At 43.4% G+C, this 20,983-nt stretch overlaps 1 protein-coding gene across 1 annotated transcript; it reads right to left on the reverse strand.

Annotated features, from left to right (window-relative positions):
• Nucleotides 1-1,907: 1,907 nt before the first annotated feature.
• HAS2 (hyaluronan synthase 2) lies at nt 1,908-20,612 on the reverse strand. Its single transcript, XM_027726981.2, has 4 exons — nt 20,044-20,612; nt 10,272-10,898; nt 5,644-5,745; nt 1,908-3,454 (listed from the first exon to the last, which is right to left on the reverse strand). The coding sequence occupies exons 2-4, from the start codon at nt 10,896-10,898 to the stop codon at nt 2,522-2,524; spliced, it is 1,662 nt and encodes a 553-aa protein (XP_027582782.1). The 5' UTR covers nt 20,044-20,612; the 3' UTR covers nt 1,908-2,521.
• Nucleotides 20,613-20,983: the final 371 nt, after the last annotated feature.

Raw genomic sequence — 20,983 nt, forward strand, 5'->3', positions numbered from 1 at the left:
GAAGGCCACATACTTGTCCTCCTCTGCTTCCCCAACTATGGAGGGTGGTAACATTCAGCGGGCAGGAGGGTTGGAAAACATCACCTCTCATGTAAAGTACTTTGGCCATAAACTTCAAAGTGCTTTCCCAAAAGGATTGCTTGGGATTGCAAGTTGGATTGCTATTCCTGTTTTACAAATCAGGAAGCTGAGGAAAAAGGGAAGGAAGTGTTTTGACCGAATTGATCTAGCAGCTGCTGGCAGAGGTGGGCAGAGACTCTGAGTGCTCCCCATGTACTGCACTGCCTCTCAGAGCAGGGACCAGCCCTGGTTTCCTCAGGCACACATTCCATGAGTGCTTGATGGCTTGGTACAACGGCAAATTCCCACTTGGAAATCAGGCTGGTGACATGACAACAACAGCCTTCAAACTGTGCAGATTTGTGGCTTCAAAGCGCGAGTGCTGATGAGAAATACCATGAATTAGTCATGATCTTATCAAAAATATTTTATTTATGAAAGTAGCAATTATAATATACAACCTATACTGGAAGGACATTGAATAATTGCTAGAATAAATACAGGCAATTTATTCAATCTTTTTATAGAATGAGAAGATTTATTTGACGTCTGAATGTTAACCCAAGCTTTAACTTACATCATAAATAGTTAAAAGGCATAGCCAAGTTTTTTTTTTATTTTTACCTTTTCTTTTGCTTTTTTTTTAATACTGTTCTATTTTGTAATTAACATGAATCAATTCTCCAATCATTAACATAATATTAATATGACTTTCAAGCAATCATGTACCTCAAGATAATCAGACAAATAAGGTAGTGTGTGTGCAGTTCATTCTACAGCAGAATCTATCCATGTCTGCATAAAATAGAGAAGCTGAAAATGCTTCTAAGTTCTTTAAGCATCATATGCTGATTTCTGCTTTACCACAGTGCTTTTAATACCAGAATCTAAAAAGGGCAGCTGGCTTTCTGTTGCTCTTTATAGAGTATATTAAGGCTCAATGCCACATTCCTTTGGCTGGTGAAGGATTGCAGAATTTAGTCCTGAATATTATTTCTCAAAACCATGGTCCAAAATAAATGCCCGAGACTGATTATTAGGTACCAAGGAAGTGATGAATTTGCTAAGCCTCAATGTTTTCTGATTAAAAAATTGGCTTCCTTTCTAGTAGATATGCTCTAGTAAAACACAAATGATTGGGCTCAGTACTGGGGTCTGTATTACACTGGATGTCAGAGAAGTTGATGTTTGTATTTTCTGTAAACTATATGAAGGGCACTGCAGAAATTTTATAGTACACCACACACATTTTGAAAGTGTTGATAAGTTTTTCCTTCCACGTATTTTTTTTTAAATAAAAAATCTGAACTATCTGCTTGGTACTAGCAGAGTATTAACAACTACAACCATCAGTGAAATCAACAGCACTTTTGGGTGCCCAGTATTTTTCCAGATCAGAAGTTTTTGACTCCTCAAGTCCTATATAAAATCAGTGGGAGTCTTCCTATAGCAATGTCTTTTCCAGTGGCAGAGAGGCCTGCCTTGCCTTATGGTTTATTGTGCATGTTAGGGATATTAAGCTCTCAACAGAGAAGCAAATTTCCCTCTTACAATGTTATCTAAACAAAAACCCCAAATTGCACATATCTACCCTTTTGGCCTTTTTTATGCACAAATATGCTTGTATGCAAAACCTGACAATGTTGGGCCTTTCCTAATAAATGCCTTAAAAGAGCACATTTAAATGCTTTTTCACAGAAATAACCATTCATTAGTTGCAAAAATGCAGAGAGACTTTTTAGTTGCAAAAATGCAGAGACTTTTTATTTTTTCTGTTGTGAACAATATCATTTCAGCAGAAATTTGAGGTGAGAAAGTTTGATTTTTTTCCCTAAATATATTTAAAAAGGCTAAAGAACAAAATGTTGGGGAGGCAGCTTTTTTTGGCAGATAGTAAAATATAAAATATGTGATTTAAAAAAAAAGTTGGCTTAAAAATACACACACACAAATAATACAATAATATAAAAATACAGCTCAGCCAATGGCCTCTTAAAATTTACCTTTGGCATTACATTTGGCAGCCTAAAACAAAAGACCCTTCCTATAAACAGAACTATAAAAAAAGAGAAGTTCATAAATTAGGTTGCAAGGGGTTGTAAGGTCCTTTTCCAAATTCTCCAAAATCCTTTCCTGTCTGTCCACACACATAAGCATGACCAGTGAGGTATATAGAATGTAACACTGTCAGGCGTATGCACAATAAAAAAGTGCATAAACATAGAAGTTCTCCCGTTTTCTTGCGAACAGGTCGAAACTGTGTGGTTTGTGTCTTCCCCCCCTTGGAAAAAAAAAATTGGTTTTTTTTCTTACTTTGGCAGGATGAAAACGAACCCAGAGGAATATGTGTCCTATTCCCAGCAGCAGTGATCCATTTCCCTTGGCAACATATGTCTGATGCCACAGATACTACAAGGTCGTTGGGTTGCTTTACAACTCTGGGTAACTTCCCACGGAAACATCATACGTCTAGCACCATGTCGTAGTGTTGTTGCTCTTTCTTCCGCCTGCCACATTTGTTGATAAGAACCATGTACAAAGTCAAAAGCATAACCCAGTAACATGCATAGAGTATTGTGCCAATGATGAGAACTGTCTGTTTTGACTCAGTAAATGGCTTTTTTGATTCCTTGTAAATCGTGAAAATTACGCCACCTAGGAGGATTGTAAACCAAATGGAGACTGGAATGAGTCCTATAAAATTAACTACAATGGTTTTCCTTCCTGATGTGCCCCACCCTGCTTTGTTTATCGTGGCAATTGCAAACATCTTTGCTGGCAGTAAACTTGACATGTACAACACTGAGTAGAGTGACATGAAAACCATGACAATGTTGCCCCTAAGGAAGCTGGCAAAGGAAGACTTTATCAGGCCAACTAACTGAACTGTCAACAGGAAGAGGAGGATGTTCCAGATTTTTCCCCTGTAGAAGAGCTGAATGACTGTGGCGATAAGAAAGAAAGGAAAGAATCCAGTGATTACAGCTTCATAGGTCATCCACAAATGGTGCTTGTGGAACCACATTGCATTATAAAGCCACTCTCTAAAGTAGGATTTACTCCAGCGCGTCTGCTGATTCAGCCACCTGAGATACTCTATCGGTGTTTCGGTAAGGCACTTGGATCTAGCGGTGTATTTTGTTGCATAGCCCAGACTTAGCACTCTGTTAGTTAGATGCCTGTCATCTCCAAAGCTGCACTGGGAGCCCATAAATTCTTGATTGTACCAATCTTCCACAAATTCATGGAGTAAAGAGTTTCTGTACATTCCCAGAGGTCCGCTGATGCACTGTACACAGCCAAAGTAGGACTGACAGGCTCTTTCTATGTTAAATGCCATCCAGTATCGCACGCTGCTCAGAAAGGAGATCCAGGAATCGTATTTGTTCAAAATCTGCAAAATAAAAAAAGTTTTCATTTTAGATGAGCTCTTGAGACAGAAAATATGCAAATTGGATTGATAAGAAATGTGCAGAGACTAGAGAACCACTGGACCAAAGGTGGTGGGAACCTCACTCCTGAGTCCAGCTCATGGCAAACCCAGGAGTTACACAAACAGCTCAGCCAGGACATTGACAGGAAGGGTGAGATGAAGCCTTCAAAAGTATGTTCCACCAAGATATTTTCTTTTTCTTCACACACTTTCCTTTCTCCACCAAGAAACTTCCTTCTTTTCTGTCTTGTTCTTCCCTCCCCTTTGTCCCCACTTAAAGACCTGTTGGACTCAGACATTTCTAAGAGCTGGTGGAGTCCCAGACATGGCCTCCTGCTGCTCTCCTCCCCACACCCATCTTTGGGACTCACAGAAGTTCTTCCAACCTTCCTAAAGCTCTCGCACAGGAGCATGAGAAAAGTTGAGCACATGGTCTTTGCCCTAGATTTTTGGTATTGTAAGGCCCCAGAGGCTTGACCCTGGACTGTGTCCCCATATCCGACAGTAGGCCCTCTGAGGAACAACCTGTTCTACCTCTGCAGTACCAACACTGTTACTTTGTCCCAAGACATAAGGTGATATTCCAGTAGAGTCTGTAGTCCTTTGGCCTCCATAAAGCTTTCAGTCTTTCTCTTCTGCACACCCCAAAGCTCACTTGAAGCTCAGACCTACACTTAAAATACGACATAAGCACAGTCTAGGAGACTGAACACTCAGTGGAGGTATGAGTGCCTGCAGATGTACCAGTTCGTGGCTTTGCATCCAAGTTCTCAGCACACAGCTTGTGCCAGAAGATACAGCAAGGAAGCGTGTGGCAGGGTGGCTGTGCCGGCTTTGAACTTATGTCTTCTCAGTGTGGGGATTTTCAGGGGGACCTGTGGCCTTCTACAACTAGAAAGCATTGCCCTGTAACTAAAAAAGAGTAGTCTTTGTTCTGATGACCCTAATTTCTGTCAGGTGTGAAGGCCACGGGCCAATCTTGTCTCTGTTTCAGTTTAATTCCAGAATATTTTAGAAGCAGCAGGGCTTGGAGATAGATACAAGCCTGGCTCAAATGCATTTGGTGTATGCTGGAAAATGAACTGGGAAAAAAAAAAAAAGCCCAGAGCCTTCATTGTGTCACCTTTCCTCCCAGAGGACACATGTCCTTCCCACCTCTCTCTGCAGATGCTTATGAATGTTCACTGTCACAGCTGAACCTGTGCTGCCTCCCTCCACTTGTACTCACACATGCCTGGCATCTCACATGCATAGGGTGAGTGTGACACCTGGTTTGTAGCCAGTCTAGAGCTCCAAAGTTATTCAGGTTTCTGTGTGAATCTTAATTTCTGGAGTTGAGAGCCACATGCCTGAAATACTTCTGACTACTGGGGCATTCATTAGTAAGTGCTTGCCCATATAGATGGTCTTTCTTCTCTGTGTCACATAAAAAGCCCAACTGAGCATGGGGGACTGATCCTAAGGCCTATTGAAATATTCATACACATTTTTCTTTATAAAGTGTAGCAGAAGGAGTTGTGTCAAAAGGAACCAACAGTCTTCTGCTGTAGCTGTCAGCCAAACTTGGCAACGCTGGAAATCCTAACAGATGTGGAGCTGGTCTGACGTAGGAGTTTTCCATTGCCCTGCCTGCCAGAGATGCGGGGGAAACCCAGCAACACATAGAGTGCATAGTGCACAGCATTTCAAAATGTCTTTTATTTCTAACAATCTTGGATGACAGTAGTAATATAATAGAAGTACTTGAGATGCTGAACATGGTTTTGAGAGACCTGTTCTCAGTTCCCTGCTCCCCTATAGCTTTGCTTTGGTACCTTGGGCAAGCAGTTATACCCAGAGACTCAAAGATGCCACAACAGTCCTGACAACGCCAGTGCCCTTCTTTTTACATATATGAGGCAGAATAATATTTGTTTGCTTGCTATGGGTGTTAAAATCACACAGTGCTCACGTACAAGAATAAGAGTTTCCATTCAATCGACAGAAAGATCAAGGTATGATAAGAGCCTCTATAATGGTATCACATATTATATATACACATATAGTATGTAGACATCTAGTATATTCAGTGCTATTCTAGGCAGGGAAATCAGTTGCAATGCAAATAATTGCTGAAACCCCTCTGTTAATCTGAAAATTGTTGTACTCACCTGCACATCACCTCCAACTCCTCCAACCATTGGATCCTCTTCTAAAACCTTTACCATCTCCACTGATGAGGCTGGATCAAGCATTGTATCTGAATCACAGACCTACAAGTAAGACAAAATGAGAACAAAAATGGGTTAAAGAAGAAAACAAAAATCATGCGAGTGGTTATAATGACTCTAAATGCATATTCTCCTGAATGTAATTAAATCTGACTTTGGAGACTGCATTGATATTTCTGTTAAAGGTCATTTGTACCAGGCAGCAAAGAGTGTTGCTGAATGAAACAGAGACCTTGTTAAGGTTGTGCCCTCCAACAATCCTCTCTTCTGTATCAGCTCTGTTTTTTTACTAACACAGTGGGCTGGCTTCGTTGAGTAAGATATGGGGCACCACAGAGTGAGACAATGTTGGTGGGTGTGCAGCAGATTCCTGTTGAGCCCTAGCATAGGGTTTCCCTGCATCAGCTGCACAGTTGGAGCACCCTGGTCAAATGTTTCCCACTGCCATATGAGGGAAGGAGTGAGGAGGTAAATTCCAGACACTTGTTATAAAAAAAGAAAGAAAAAAGTCAAGTAGGAGTCTGGTAAGAAACCTAATAGTTCTTTCACTCACAGAAGACTTTAGCAATTCATGTAAGATATGTATCTTGGATTCCAGCACAAATTCATTTTTAATTTTAGATGTACGGTGTGTTATTAGTAGTGCCATGATTTGACATTTGATATATAGAAATTATTTGCTATTTTTCTCTGGCATTCTTATAAAAAATATGTAAGGCCAGAAGGAATGAGTCTCGAAGTTCAGTACTCCATGAGATCAGGGCAGAAATAGATGACACACGCAAGGCATTTCAGCTACACAAACACTCCTAGTCAACTAAATTCTGTGTACATTAGGAAATTGGCTTTCCCCTGGAGAGTAGGAGGAGGGCTCAGACAGGCTGGCCGGTCTGCAAGGCAGCTGGCATTGCTTTCATTTGCTCTGAGGAGAACAGCACGGGCTGCAGCCTGTTTTAAAAAAGTGGGTGTTTCCTTGTTGCAGTTGCTGGTGCTGAAAGCATTGCCCACATAGTGTGTGAACTCACTTCACAGACGCCCAGGAACTGGAGCAGAGACTGTCCCAGAAATCCCCCTCTGACTGGCTGAATCCTGACCTACAAATTCTCATACTGCTTCCAGTTTGTCCCCACACTGATTCCTGTGATTTCGATGGCGTCGGTAGGTGCTAAAGTCAGTAGCTCTGCATGAACAACATATTAAGACAGATTCTGCTGAGACTTTGTATCAGGTATCTTAATTTTGGTGTTCTTCTGTGCAAACTTTCAATTCAACCCAAGCCCTCTCACTCCAGGGGAGCAGTAACCTTCACGTCTTGTCTATAAAGGGGGAGGAGAGCATTTTGAAGCTCTGCTATAGATCAGGCTCAAGAGGAGAGGTTACCCAGAATAGTTGGGCTGCATAGCTTGGGATGCAGCTGGGAGTCTGCCAGCATGCTCCCCTCTATGCTCACTCAGAGGGGGCCAAGAGGATAAAGGTGATGAAAGCTCTCATATTTCCATCAGAAGAAAAGCCACAAGCATCTCCAGCTTGCCCTAACTTGATGCATCCATCTCTTCTCCTCAAAGGACTCATCCCAAGGAGAACCTTTGTAACCCGGCCAAGGTGTGCCTCCAGCTTTAGTGGAAAGCTGTCATCAGTGGCAGTGCTTGGTGATAGAAAGGGAGCAAAACAATTCTACTGAAGAGGAGAAAGGATGCTTGTATTTCACCAGGGGCTTCCTGGAAAGACCTGTTGCCGAGTGTTTTGCACAGGTAATCTGTAGTTTGCTGAATTCCCAGGGTGCTCAGGCAGCTTTAGGCATCCCATTTCTTGTGACCATGAGTGGTGGGCTGGGATCAGCTCCCCCCCCAGTCCCTCTGCTTTCCCTCCAGAACCTGTCCCTTGAGCAGCCACCACCCCCATCAGATGCATTTCTTTATAGCAGAAAGGCCTGCCCATGAGAACCCTCACTAATATGAAATGAGGAAAACACTGGATTTATTTACAAGTTACCATTACATGTCCTGGGCATGCCAGCACAGTGGACATGTCTGGGGTTCTGGGACAAACCTAACAAGCCATTATTTTTCATCTGGATGAGGTTTTTGCATGTGAAAAGAGGACACTCCCAAATACGGACACTTAGGAACCCAAATAAAACACACTGAGGTCTGCCCAGCCAGGGGTGGCCCAGGACAGCCTAAGAGGCAATTTGCCATCTTTCCACATAAAGGCTGAGTGACCTAAAAATTACTGCCTTGGGTCACAGCGTTGCATTAAAGGGACGGTTGACCTTAAACGAGCTGTTCAGATACTTTTTGTAGCCAGTGACAGCTTATCCAAGCTGCTTTGAGAAGTTCAGACTGTGCTGGACTGTCCGCACAGGTACCTCCATCAAGCCAAGATGAATTGTACCCCGGCTGCCGCAACCAGCTCTGCACCAATGACACCTGCCAATTTAACTCCTGCACCTGATTACTTGCACACTGCTAACCTCCTCCAGGATGGAAATAAGCCTACACAGCAGTTTCAGGTACTTAATGAGACACAACTAATGGCAACAGCTTGTTATCTGCACTGGTCTGACAGCTTATGGTTGCCTGTCCATAACCCCAAGGTGGGGTTTTAAAAACCGTACAATTTCAAGGCCTACAATTTCAGGGAGGGCAGTGGTGCTGAATGGTCCACTTTTTTAAGTGCTTTATCATTGATGCAGATTGCTTAGCCTTTAATATGTTGGGCCTGTTTAAAGTAATTTACCCTGGCTCCCCCCAAAGAACCATTTAAAATATCTCAACCTTCATTCATTCATAAAACAAAGCCACATTTTAGCTACATTCCTTCATGACTGTGACTCCAGGGCCACCAAGGTGCTGCATTTCTATTACAGATGTAACTGTAGATGTGACTGTGGCATTAGTCATTACTGCAAACTTTGCTCAGAGCAGTATTACAGTCCCTGACTAATTCATTAGGACTTCTGAGCCCAGTCAGGAGTGTTAACTGACCAGAAATACCTCTTCCATTTTCTCAGTTTATGCTATGACTGTTGAAATAGAAACATTTTTTCCAGGTTCCCTGAAAAATGCAAGACCTGGACTAAGGGAGGAAACTTGCAATGAATCAGCTTCCTCTCTCTGCCTTCTTTCTCTGCAATCTGGTATTTGTGTGTGAAGTAATTATAAACCCATGCTAATAGAGAAAATCAGCATTTTTATCCCATCATAGTTCCTTACAGCACAGAATCAAAGTGCAGACAATGGAGAACTTAAGGCCACTCTTTTCAGAGAATAAATTATTTTCAGTCTGAGAAGTGGTAGGGGATGGGTTTTAAATCTTCGCCTTACTCTCTCAGCTCCAATAACAGAGCGGTTCCTGGCATTCTTCAGTTCCTGCCCCTCCTGTGCATGGAAGACTCACTGGTCTCAGCCCAGCTACTGGCAGGCTCTCCACATCCCTTGGACACTGTGCACGTGGATGCTGTGCTGTGCAGAGCATGCACACACCCACACAAGGCTGGGCACAGACCCCAGAAACACATATGGCTCAGCCATGCAGCTGCCCTGAGCCAGCAGAGAGCATCTCACGGGGAGCTGCTGCTCCACTGGAGAAGACTGCTGGATGCTCTGTGTTTGGGAGAAGGCAGGAAGAACTGAGGGTAGTTCATTAGGAAGATCATTTCATATTCAGTGGTATTAGTCAAATGAGCCTTGTTGGCCTTGAATGATAAGGAAGGGACCTTAGTGTCCAGCTAGAGATCCTGATCCCACCCACCTTCCTTATACATGACCTCTTCCCCTTCCTACAATCAGCAGAGCTGTTTGCAGGAGTGAGAAGTGCTCCCATGTAAGTAAGACAAAAGCACAGACAATCTTTCAGGGGATCCAAGGCAGTTGGAAAGAAATGTGCCTCTGCTGCTTTGAAAACAGGGAGAGAGGACCCAGCCTAATTCATTTTTAAGTGAATAGTGTTGTAAGAGCTTTAAAGGCCAAGTCGCGGTGAGTGAGGTAATGCAGCTGTAAATGATGAAGCAAAAGCTCCTTCAGGCTTTAGCTGGAGAAATCTTTCTTTCAAATCTGCACATTGACCCTTTTATTGAATACTCCACATAGCCTTTGATGCCTTTAAAATATCCTCATTTTTTTTACAGATTCCACCATTGCTCTGAGATATTCCCTAGTGCCATCAAATACCTGTCTGTCTGCTCACATGGAGCCACTGACAACCTCACAAAATAAAGCCTTACCCAAGATCTTAACCTACAGGAGCATAGACGGGGTTTTCAGGAGGCCACTGTCTTTGTGTGAAGCAAAACCATTTAGATGAGAGGGCAGTACTGAAGGCTGGGGGAGGATTTCGGATTTCTCCAGTAGCTGGCGCACAGATTTAACATAGTCACAGATAGACAGGCCATTTTAAAAGCTAGCAAAATACCCTTTTAACGGTCAAGCTGTTTCCAAACAGACTGAAAGGAGCACTGTGTTCATCAGGGACTAGGATAGCCTCTAACATGCTGCATAAAATATACAAAAGCTGCTTTCTTTCAAAGTGTGTTTGAATTGGCACTGACCTGATGCTCTAATACCTACCTGTACATAATCCACGCTTCTCCCCAGTGCTTTGAATGCTGTGTACATTACTTCTCTTTTTCCACCCCATTTCTGCATGATGCAAACACTTTTGTTGGACAGGACCAGCTGAGATACGTGTTGCATGCTTTCTCTGTGAGACTCTTCCGTCTCACCTGGACCTTTGTCGTGGAAGTTATTACTCCAGACATAAGTGGCACATGTGTCCCTACCCATGATTTCAGTGAAAATGTCCATCATGTAAACGTCATCTTCTGAGTTCCCATCAATGACCATAACAACTTTAATTCCAGGGTAGGTCAATCTTTTCACAGAAAGTAAACATTTTCTTAAGTAGTCAGGATCCTCTTGATAGGCAGCAATACAAAGGGCAACTGTTTTGTTCAGCTTGATTGGAGTCTCTAGCGACCGTTTCATTTTCCTGTGCTCTAGGTAGGCAAACAGGCTTTGGATGATGAGATGTGATGCCAAGATAGCACCATAGAGTCCAAAGGAGAAGTAGTAGTTGTCTGTTTGGATGAACTGGTAGCCTACAATGTAAGCAGCGGTGATTCCCAGCAGGAGGGACACCCCGAAGAGTGTGGTTCCAAGTATTCTCAGGATACATATAAACCTCTCACAATACATCTGCAAAGAAGTAGGGAAACCGTTAGCAGAGCCACCACTTGCTGGCATAAGATCTCATAAGCGGTTCACGTGGCTGCAACACAGATCTCAGCAGCAACAGATACACCCTGAGCTTCTGGCTCACAGACTTATGGCATCACCTTGCTCAACATAACATCTCTTTGCAGTATTTTCTGCATGTAAAGCATGACCCAAACACACTTAGTGTAGCAGAGATGTTTGCTATTTGTAATGTCCTCACAGAAGTTGCTGTCTGTGTCAGGATCTTATTTTGGCAGCCTGGGCTTGCTGGATGAGATGCTCTGTCATATTTCCCTGAGGAGACTGGAGAAGGGCTCTTGGGCCATCACTCGCTTCATACAGCCACAGGCGAGTGGAACAGCTGAATGTCTGGGCAGCCCCTCCTCATCCCCCATCCATGTCATGACCGCATCCCACCCTGAATTGTTTCGGTCACTTAGTTATGTTTGCAAAAATATTGGAAAGACATTCTTAAAACAGATGTCTGAATGTATTTATAATTTTTTAAACAGATGTCTGACTATATTTATAATTTATATTTATATAATCAGACATCTGCTTTAAAAGGTCTTCTCAATACCATTGCAAAAATGTATTATTTATACATTTGTGTACATAGATATATGCACACGTGAGCATGTGTGTATAGGGGCTAAAGCTTGACTTAGATTAAGTCTGTTGCAAAAATACTCATAAATTTAACAGAGCCAAGACTCCACCCTGGACTCAGAAATTCCTTAGGACATCAGTTGATTCTGACCACTTCTACATACTTAGGTTACCTGCCTATAAAATCTTCTGACCTAAGCTCTGGGCTGTGGCTGGCATGGAGGGTGCTCTGGTATTCTCGAGACAAACAGCGTAGACAGGCAGAGAGGCAGACTGTATTGCTACCTAACTGCTTTCTCTTGACAATCACATTAACAATTTTATGCTTTCTCAGAATTACAGGAAGTTAATGACAATGTTTTCTGTCACTGGATGCATTTAATGTGAAGGACATAAAACAGATAATGTCTGTTTTAGGCTAACCCAGCAAGTGTGTTGCAAGTCAATAAAGCTCATGCTTGAATATTTTGCTGAAGTAGATCCTCTCAGAGTAATGGACTTAATATTTGTGTTTTCTTGCTATTATTCATGTTTTCCCTGCTGCTATCATCTTGCTCATTTGCTGATCATATTTGTTTCACCATCTGTTGGCCAAAGCTGACGTTGGAACAGGACTTCCTCACCTCATATATGTTTTTAACTCTTCATTGAAAAATTACTACCAAGCTACAGCAACATAGCTGTCATCAGTTATATATGTCTGACAAGTTATAGGCTTGGAAAAGTCAACACGGAATCACTTACCAAATCAAAATAAAACTAGATGAGCATGAAGTTGGAGGTTACAAAGACTTTGCTTTTTTTTCCACTGGCTATTTAGGGTCTTAAATTTCAAGACAGAAGGAAGCCTCTTAAATGTATATTTGGAGGCACCGTTAAAGAAATCGGACCCCATCTTTATGACTTCCTTGAATACTTATGGCTGGGCTCTGACAGGTGCTGTAATCATCCACCATCCCTGCTCTGGCCTGTCTGAAAATTTTTCACAGTGGGGGTGATAAAGAAGCCTAATAAAAGATATGCTTACTTCCACTGGTATATATGAATTAAAACCCAGTGCCCAAATTAGACTTGCTTTAGAAAAGAGATTAAGTAACGGATCCCCTTCTAGATTACCTTAAAGTCAAATAGCTTGTGTGTTTACTAATTCCGCAAGCATGCAAAATGTCACAAACATCAAGGTAAATGTCTCATTAATGGTGCAGCTGTACTCTGCTTTCCCTTTTGGGGTTTATCACTTCTTTTCTCTTGCCAGAAATAGAATATTTGTATTAGTGAGTAGGGGCCAGAGTCTGCTTACATTAACAATTATATGGCTGAAATAAATGGACCGCTTCGATGGGTAGGAGTCACAGGATTTAGATTAAGATCTGGAGGGGTTACATCTGACTGCCTATATACTGTACTAGGCATCTTTTATACTAATTTGTTATTGCTTTTCTGTACCCGTGAAGTGCTTCTGCAAAAAAAGGAAAAAAAAAGAATAATTCTCTGATCTTGTCATTACAGCCCAGCTTCCCTCTGTTACAAACCCCCAGTCTTTTAAAATCAAGAAATGGACTTCTGGTGCTAATAAAACAGCATTTTTTCTATCCTTTCACTGTCATCCTTAGGAAAATAAATGGTGTTTTGATCTAAATTCCTGGCTTTCATCAAAGAAACTTTGCTCTTTGTATGTGCAATTGAGGTTTTTATGTATAGTGTTTTAACTGACTGAATCTCAAGGAACTCTGGAAAAAGTTGCTCAATATTCTCAAGCTTTAACACGTGAGCTATTGATTGCTTGCCCAGCAGAAATGATCTTTATCAACTTGAACATGCCCAAACAATGGCAAAGAAGCCAAAAACTCTCCACCCTTCTCCAGTAATTGAGCCAAAAGTAAAAGGAAATGATGCTTGTACAAGTCTGGGACCAAAAATGAACTGCTGAGTCAAATGCTAACACCAAGGGTAGGGAGCAGCTGCATTAGAGATTTTTAGGTCAGACAGTGCTGTTATGAGCATCTAGCCTGGCCTAACACAGTGAAATATAATAATTCTATTTTGCAATTTGGGCACCTAAATCCTTTACACACACCTTCCCCTAACCCCACGGTGCTGAGCCCAGTACGAGCTTTATGCAGCCTCCAGCAAACAGACTCCAGGTTTGTATAAACAAGATGAGTGTACGTAAAGAGGCTTCAAAGTCTGCTATTGAGCAATTTGTTGTCATTATATTGCAGCTGTTTACTTTCGTGGATGGAGCTGAGCAGTGCTCACAGCACATCTAGTAGAAATTAAATGTGAAAGTCATATGCTAAATCCTAATGCTGTGTAGGCTGTTGCTGATTCACTCACACATTTTGATTCACTAAGAGGTCCCAAGGATATACGTGCCTTGTAGTGACTGTACAGGAGGAGGCAATGTGCCTTTCTTTGGATGCTCTTATGGAAAAGCATGGACAAGAAATGAACTCTTGCATGTACTCAGCATCAGAGTCCACCTAGTGAACTCTTTGGCATTGTGTCTCTTTTGGCACCCTGATAAAGCCACAAGAAATAGGATCTTTTTGTCCAACCTATGACAAAGGAGAACTTACTCTACATTAATATCAAGAACTGGTATGACTAAAAGTTGTAGTCTTCTAACATCATTTTCAGAAAAAAAATCAGGTTAACAAATGAGTGATATACCTACCCTCTGCATATAATGATGGAGGTATTAACTGCAGCACTAGAGATCACACTCCTTTCTCAGACTGAATAATGCCTTAGATCTCAAATTAGAAGAACATAGCAAAATATGCTCCAGTTCTCTCTATTCTGAAAAATATTTAGGCTAGCAGTTGACTATAGTTATTGTACATAGATCTAACTTTAATAAGATCTAGACACTTGATTGAAATTCAGCAGGTTCATATGTCTTGCTTTGGGCTGGGTCTTTGGTCTTTCCTCAGCAAAGAATGCTGGTGACTTCTGTGGTAAAACACCACTCCAAAATCATGTAGGAGGGTCTGTCCATCTGGTTATTAATCAGCTTTCATGGATCCCTGACAGTAACAGGAACTGAAGACAGGAGAAGTCAGGAGGCATAGAGAAAAAAAGCGTATTTTTTTACTAATACATCAAGAAGGTAACAAACAGATAGGGTCAAATACATATCCAGAAAATGTATGTGCATTGGTGTCTGAAGACATCAATATTATTTGCAGTCTCTTCACTTATTTTAAAGGAAGAAACCAGGTGGTACCTGGCATCTGCTGATACAGGACATGGAACCAGTGACTGATAGGGGATCAAACTGAAGTTAGGTTTGCTTGTAACAAATGGGGATGCAGCTCACTACATCATCTCTGTCAGAAATTGTCTTTCATGCACAACACTCAAACATTGCCCTGTAGTACTTCTGGATAGTTTTCCCCAGAATATTAAAAAGCAAGAGGGGGAGACAGAAAGTTTGTACATCATGTGTAATGATTTGGAAGGTTGTTTGAAAGAATTAGGACTTATTAATTCCAAACATTTGAAGACATTTTAAAAAATCACAGCCATAAGCTGCAAAAGTCAATATGTATCCAGGAGACAATAGTAAAAGTTCAATCACAAACGTGCTCATTTTTTGCCTGTATTGGATTTGGCTGAGATGAAGTTAATTTTTCCCATAGCAGTCCTCATAGTGCTATTTATAGCTAGGAAGGTGTTGAGAACACACCAATGTTTTGGCTACTGCTGAGCATCTCACAGCATCCAGGCTGTCTCTCCAATGTTTCCCCTACACCAGTTTACTAGGGGTGGGCAAGATCCTGGGAGGTGACATAACCAGGAAAGCTGACCCAAACTGACCAAAGGTTATTCCACACCACATGACATCTGCTCAGATATAAAAGCTAAAAGGAGGAGGGGGGGGAGGAATTAATTATGACATTTTTTTTCCAGAGCAACTGCTACCTGTACTGAAGCCCTAATTCCAGGGAAGTGGCTGAACATCACCTGCTGATGAGAAGCAGAGAATAAATGTCTTGTTTTCCTTTACTTTCTACACAGCCTTTGCTTTATCAAGCTGCCTTGATCTCAACCTACCTGGTGATCTTCCCTCTTATTTTCTCTACCCACATCCTGCTGAGAAGAGGAGAGATAGAGCAGCTGGGAGGGCACTATGCAGCCAGCCAAGGTCCACCCACCACATAAAGGTTCAAAAGATCTGTACCTCTCTCTAGACATCTAGGGCTATGGTCCCATCAGCAAACAGTCTAACACTACAGAAACAAATCTGCAACGAGGAAGAATTGGTGCTAAGGGCCCAACTCCATCCTCCATACATTTTCATGTTTTACTCTGAACTAAGTATAGTCAGACTCCATGGATTAAAAACCTGAAAAGTGTCCCCCAGGGGTGTAGCTTGCAATTAGGTCATTCAAGAGGAATCCAGTTTGAGTGCCGAGTGATTGCTTTGCAATAGAAACTCAAGCAATTTAGTTGGTGGTAGTGCACTCGTAGCATTGACTTCAGTAGCACACTCTCGATTCAAACTAAATTGATAATACAAATCAACTTTTCACACAAGATCCACAGGTCAGATTTGTCTGCAACCATTGTTGAAAGCAGAAGTGCTGAGCACAGACAACCTTTGAAAATGTCTCATTTTTACGTGCCTGTATCAAAGGCGAACTCTTGAATATGTACTGGACCTTAATGCTGAGGCGTTGGATTCAGCAAAACACACAAGCATGCCATTAAAGATAAGTGTGCACTTAGGTATTTTTGCAGAAGAGGGAAATCAGTGGATAATATATCTTGCAGTTCTGTAGTAAAGGTGTAAAAAAAAAAATCTTTCTCTGTGAAGATGCTATTTCCGGGACACTCAAGATAAAAATGTGTCTATATGTTTGAGAAATTTATTATACAGATTAACCTCCCTTATGAAGGTTGTTAGATGGGTCAGTGTTAACCACTGCATTTCTTATGTTAGAGAATCTAAGAGTTGATCAGGACCCAGATAATTTGGATTTGGTTCCTAGTGTTGTTATTCACGTGCGGGATAACCTTAGGTAAGTGAATTTGCCTCTCTGTTTCAGCTTCCTCACCTGTAAAATGGGAATCATGATCACGAAGGAAGTTTTTGGAGGTCTACAAAACCCTTCTTAAGGCTTAGGTTACTGATATTTTTGCAATGTAACTCTTTCTGGGGTGATATGGGATCCGCCAGTTCTCTAGTTACCCAACACACCACTTCCTATTTTCCTTGCCTATATTAACCTGAAAGTATACTCAGTAGGGATTTGTCTGCAACAAAAATGCAACTCTCATTCAGTAGGATGCCTGAGATCAGTGAGGTTGACGCTATAAAGGCCAACACACATGGCTATAAGTGTATACAGCTACCAAGGGCTATTTTGCTCACAGTCGAAGAATGCCATCTTTATAAGCCTTAACCCCCCGCCTTACATATGAGAATAATAGCATTGACTTCATCAGAGCAACTGCTTCAATTACACAAGTGTGTGTGTGTGTGTGTGCATCTGTGTGCGCATGCACATGCTGTATCTGGTCCTACACACACACACTCAGTGTGTGTACATGGTATTGGAGGCTTACAATTTTTCAGCCAATATTTAGATTCATTATTAGCCTCATTTTGATGGCAAATTAAATCATTTATCCTTGGAGTACAAATTATTCCAAGTACACATTAATTACAAGCACAAAGTAGCTGTCCAGACTCCCTCTTCTATTCTACAGTCTGCAGAGAGGAAACTGAAGAGTTATGCTCCATCTGTACATATTTATTACAGCACAGTTACCGTATCTGGTACTTTTGGTTATTTATCACTTCCAGATTTTGTTATGCTATTGATCTTCTGGAAAGGGCTCACATTAGACTAAAATTAACTCTGGGGTTAAGTTTAAAGTAAAGAACAGGATTACTAATGATGGCAAAGTGTATCTGTATTCAGAGGCTTTGGTCAGCAAATCAAGAATCCCCTATCTGATTAACGTATGTTTCCCACTAAACTGCCTAAATTTAGTCTCTTACAGGTTTGAGTAACCAACATGGAATGAATTTTACAGCTGCTGGTTGGATTTGAGTGTAATGTAGACAGTGATACACTAGTTGTTAAATTAGCAAAAAGAAAAGAAAAGCAAACCAACAACAACTCCCCCCAGACAAATGCTCCAAGAAATAAATAAAGGAGTAAATCATACTGGTACTCAGATATTTTGGACTGTGGTGAACAAAAATATAGTTCAGAAATACTTTCTGGTTGCCAGTTATGAAGTCCCTGGATGCACAAACTTGACTATTTCATTACTTAATCCAGCAAATAAATATTTATTTGGTGTATACAGCTTATTATCTTGCAATTAGGTTATAAAGCACAGGTCATACCTTATTTGACTTAGTCAAGTCCCACTACACTGAATGGAGGACTACTTTACTGCTTTATACACTAATCTTAAATAGCAACACCTTGAAGCAAATGTCATTCATGCCACAAATAGTTTTTTGCTAGTGAACTTGCATGGAAAACTCCACTGAAACCAGTAGAGTTGCTCTTCCTACCGGGAAAATCTTTCCTCAGGTTTTTCTCTGCTTGCATGAGGGGTAAGAAAGATTTACTACCCTGAAATGAAATCCTGGCTTTATTGACACCAGAGACAAAACTCCTCTAACCTAGGAGTTGCTGAATTTCACAAAGTTTTTCAGGGGAAAAGAACATATTTCACTGCCATCGCCCTCAGGTGAAGTAACCTAACCAATCCCCAAAAGAACCACCAAGGCATCCATGTTACACGCAATGTGTGCTTTTGAAAAAGTGCATGGGTGCCGATGGAAAAATGATCCTTGAGGAAGGAGACTATGAAGCCGAGTGAAACAAGAGGAGCAGTTGAGCCCTGGGAGATGTGGGATCACTGCAGCCCTGAAGAATCACAGAACTGTTGGGGTTGGAAGGGAGCTCTGGCAATCATCCAGTCCAACCCCCCTGCCAAGGCAGGGTCACCCAGTGCAGGTGACACAGGAACACATCCAGGTGGGTTTTGAATGTCTCTAGAGAGAGACACTTCACAACCTCCCTGGGCAGCCTGTTCCAGTGCCCTGCTACTCTCAATGGAAAGAAGTTATTCCTCATGTTGAGGTGAAGCTTCTTGTGTTTTAGTTTATGGCCATTGCTCCTCATCCTTGCACTGGGCACCACTGACAATAGTCTTGCACCATCCTCTTGGCACTCACCTTGGAGATATTTATGTGCATTGATGAGATCCCCCCTCAGTTTTCCCTCCTCTAGACTAAGACAACGCCCATCAGGAGTGTTGTACTACATTGGGGTCCTCTCGGGGGAAGGGAAATGGGGTAAATTCTCTCTCTAGGTCCATTTCACCCTTCTGCCAGCATTACTACGGAGTGTGGCGAGGTGAGTCGCGGCCGTGTCCGAGAGGCACGAACGGACGCTCGGACAGGTGCCGAGCAGGGCTGTCCGGGACAGAGGGACGCGGTTTTCAGGCGGAGGGGCCCGGGGGCCGCGCAGTTCCCTCGGGCGGTGCCGTGCGCTCGGCGGGGCCGCTCTGAGGGGGATCCCCGGCCCCGCCGCCTGCGGGGGCGGTGCTGTGCGTCACAGAGGGGGCGGGGCCGGGGATCCCCCGCGCCGCCACGTCACGGGGGGCGGCCCCGCTCCGCCCGGGATGGGGGGGCTGTGCCCGGGTGGCGGGACCCGCGCCGTGCGGGGCCGTGCGGGACCCGACAGGGCCGTCCCAGGTTGCGCTGGCGCTGCCTTCGCCCCCCGCGAAGTACGACCCTCCCTCGGCCGGCCCCGCCGCCAGCGCGGGTCTGGCCGGCGGGCGCCCCGCTGGGGGGGGGGCCGGGGCGGGCGTGCGGCGCTGAAAGCCCGCGGGCAGCCCCCGCCCCCCGCATCCCGCCTCCCCCCGCATCCCGCCTCCCCCGAACCTCCTGAGCTCGGGAAACCGCCCTCCGCGCTCGGCGTGGCGCCCCAGCGGGAGCGCTTGTTTCCCCGCTCCGGGGCGGGACGCCCGCCTCACTCCAGCCCCACGCCCGCCGCCTCGCCTCCCTCCCTCAGTCCCATCCCTCCCGCCGCTCCTGTCGCGTCCCCCGCCTGGCCCTGGATGCACAGCCGGGGAACGGCCGGAGAGAACCCCACCTGGGCTCTCAGCTGGTCTCGCCTTCCCCTCTGGGCTCAGCGGAGCAGCTGCCTAACCTGCTCTAGATTTTAATTTTAGGATCTTTTGAGAGGTTTTGTTTTTTGTGGCTCCCCCCCCCCCCCCCCCCTACCCCCGATTTTGGCGCTCAGCAATGTCTTAAACGGATTACACGGAGGAGGGGTTGAACCTGAAAAACTCATTCATCCTCACGACGGTCCTATTCATTGCTGAAATAGGTGTAGCGTAAGAGCCGGTAAGATCCTCCCCCAGCCCCACTCGTATTCTGGGGATCTGTTTCAGCTTTCCTCCCTTGAATAGTGGGGATGGGAGGAGGGGGTCTTCTGCTCTTGAGCTGACAGAAGCGTAATCATAAATCACCTACCTTGTTTGTCCTTCTGTCCTTTGGTCATAGAGGGGCTCCAGCCAACTGTGTGGTCTCACGTACCGTTGCTCCCGCTGAATAGTTTCCAAGTTTGAGGTAAAAAAATCAAATCGCACTTTTCACGGACTTATTGAGACGCTCAGAAATAAAAAATAATTAAAAATGAAAATAATAAAAAAAGTCGCTTAAGGCTAGTCAGTCCTACTCATTTTCTCCCACGTGTTTTCACAATTACCACGTATCTGTCTTTCTCTGCTTCAGTTTCTAGCTCAAAGTTGTGGGATTTTTTTCCTCAAATAATAGTAATAATAATAATAATAATAATAATAATAATAAAGAAATAATAAATTAGGAGTTAGTTTCTCGTGGTCGAAGCTGAAGATCTTATTTCAAACCCCGCTAGCCAGGAGCCTGGAGAAGTTGCAAGGCAGCGTCTGAAAGTTTGAGATGTACAGCATCAGATAAAGTCTCTGGTGATACCTTGCTGCCCGAGTAACAGTTTCAATGATGTTTCTCAGCAGCAGCAGCAGCAAACGGGTAATATTTTCCAGACGTCTTTTTCTTTCCTGCTGCTGCTGCTGCTGCTGCTTTTCTGCCTCTTCCACGTTATGGGGTCTTTTAACAAGTGAGACTTGAGTTGTTTTAATAGGCGGAGGATGGGAAGAAGGAGGGGAGGGAACTCCTGTAAGGAAAAAAAAAAAAGCAACCAACCCTGCCCATTGAAATGATCTCAGCCAAGGATTTAGCGTCAGAAATTTAATTAGCTACTTGCAAATTTTGCAGAGAAATGCAATACACATATGTTGCCACCAACTGGTTCCTCTTCGTGCCCTGCAGTGGGGGCAAGCCCCCAGTTTCCCCACTCCCTGCGTCCCTGGGCTTGGGGTGTGGGACTCGTCCCTCCCACAGCCACTATTCGGCTGGGACAGTTATTGCTGCT

Source organism: Pipra filicauda, unplaced genomic scaffold (genome assembly GCF_003945595.2).
Source record: "Pipra filicauda isolate LSUMZ 115617 unplaced genomic scaffold, ASM394559v2 scaffold25_size4600443_pilon, whole genome shotgun sequence".
Taxonomy (NCBI): Eukaryota; Metazoa; Chordata; class Aves; order Passeriformes; family Pipridae; genus Pipra; species Pipra filicauda.

Coding starts and splice junctions, on each gene's coding strand:
- HAS2 (XM_027726981.2), bottom strand. CDS start 10,898: ATGTATTGTGAGAGGTTTATATGTATCCTGAGAATACTTGGAACCACA. Junction 5,746..10,271: donor GAAGCGTGGATTATGTACAG/GTAGGTATTAGA, acceptor TCTTACTTGTAG/GTCTGTGATTCAGATACAAT. Junction 3,455..5,643: donor GAGTTGGAGGTGATGTGCAG/GTGAGTACAACA, acceptor TTTATTTTGCAG/ATTTTGAACAAATACGATTC.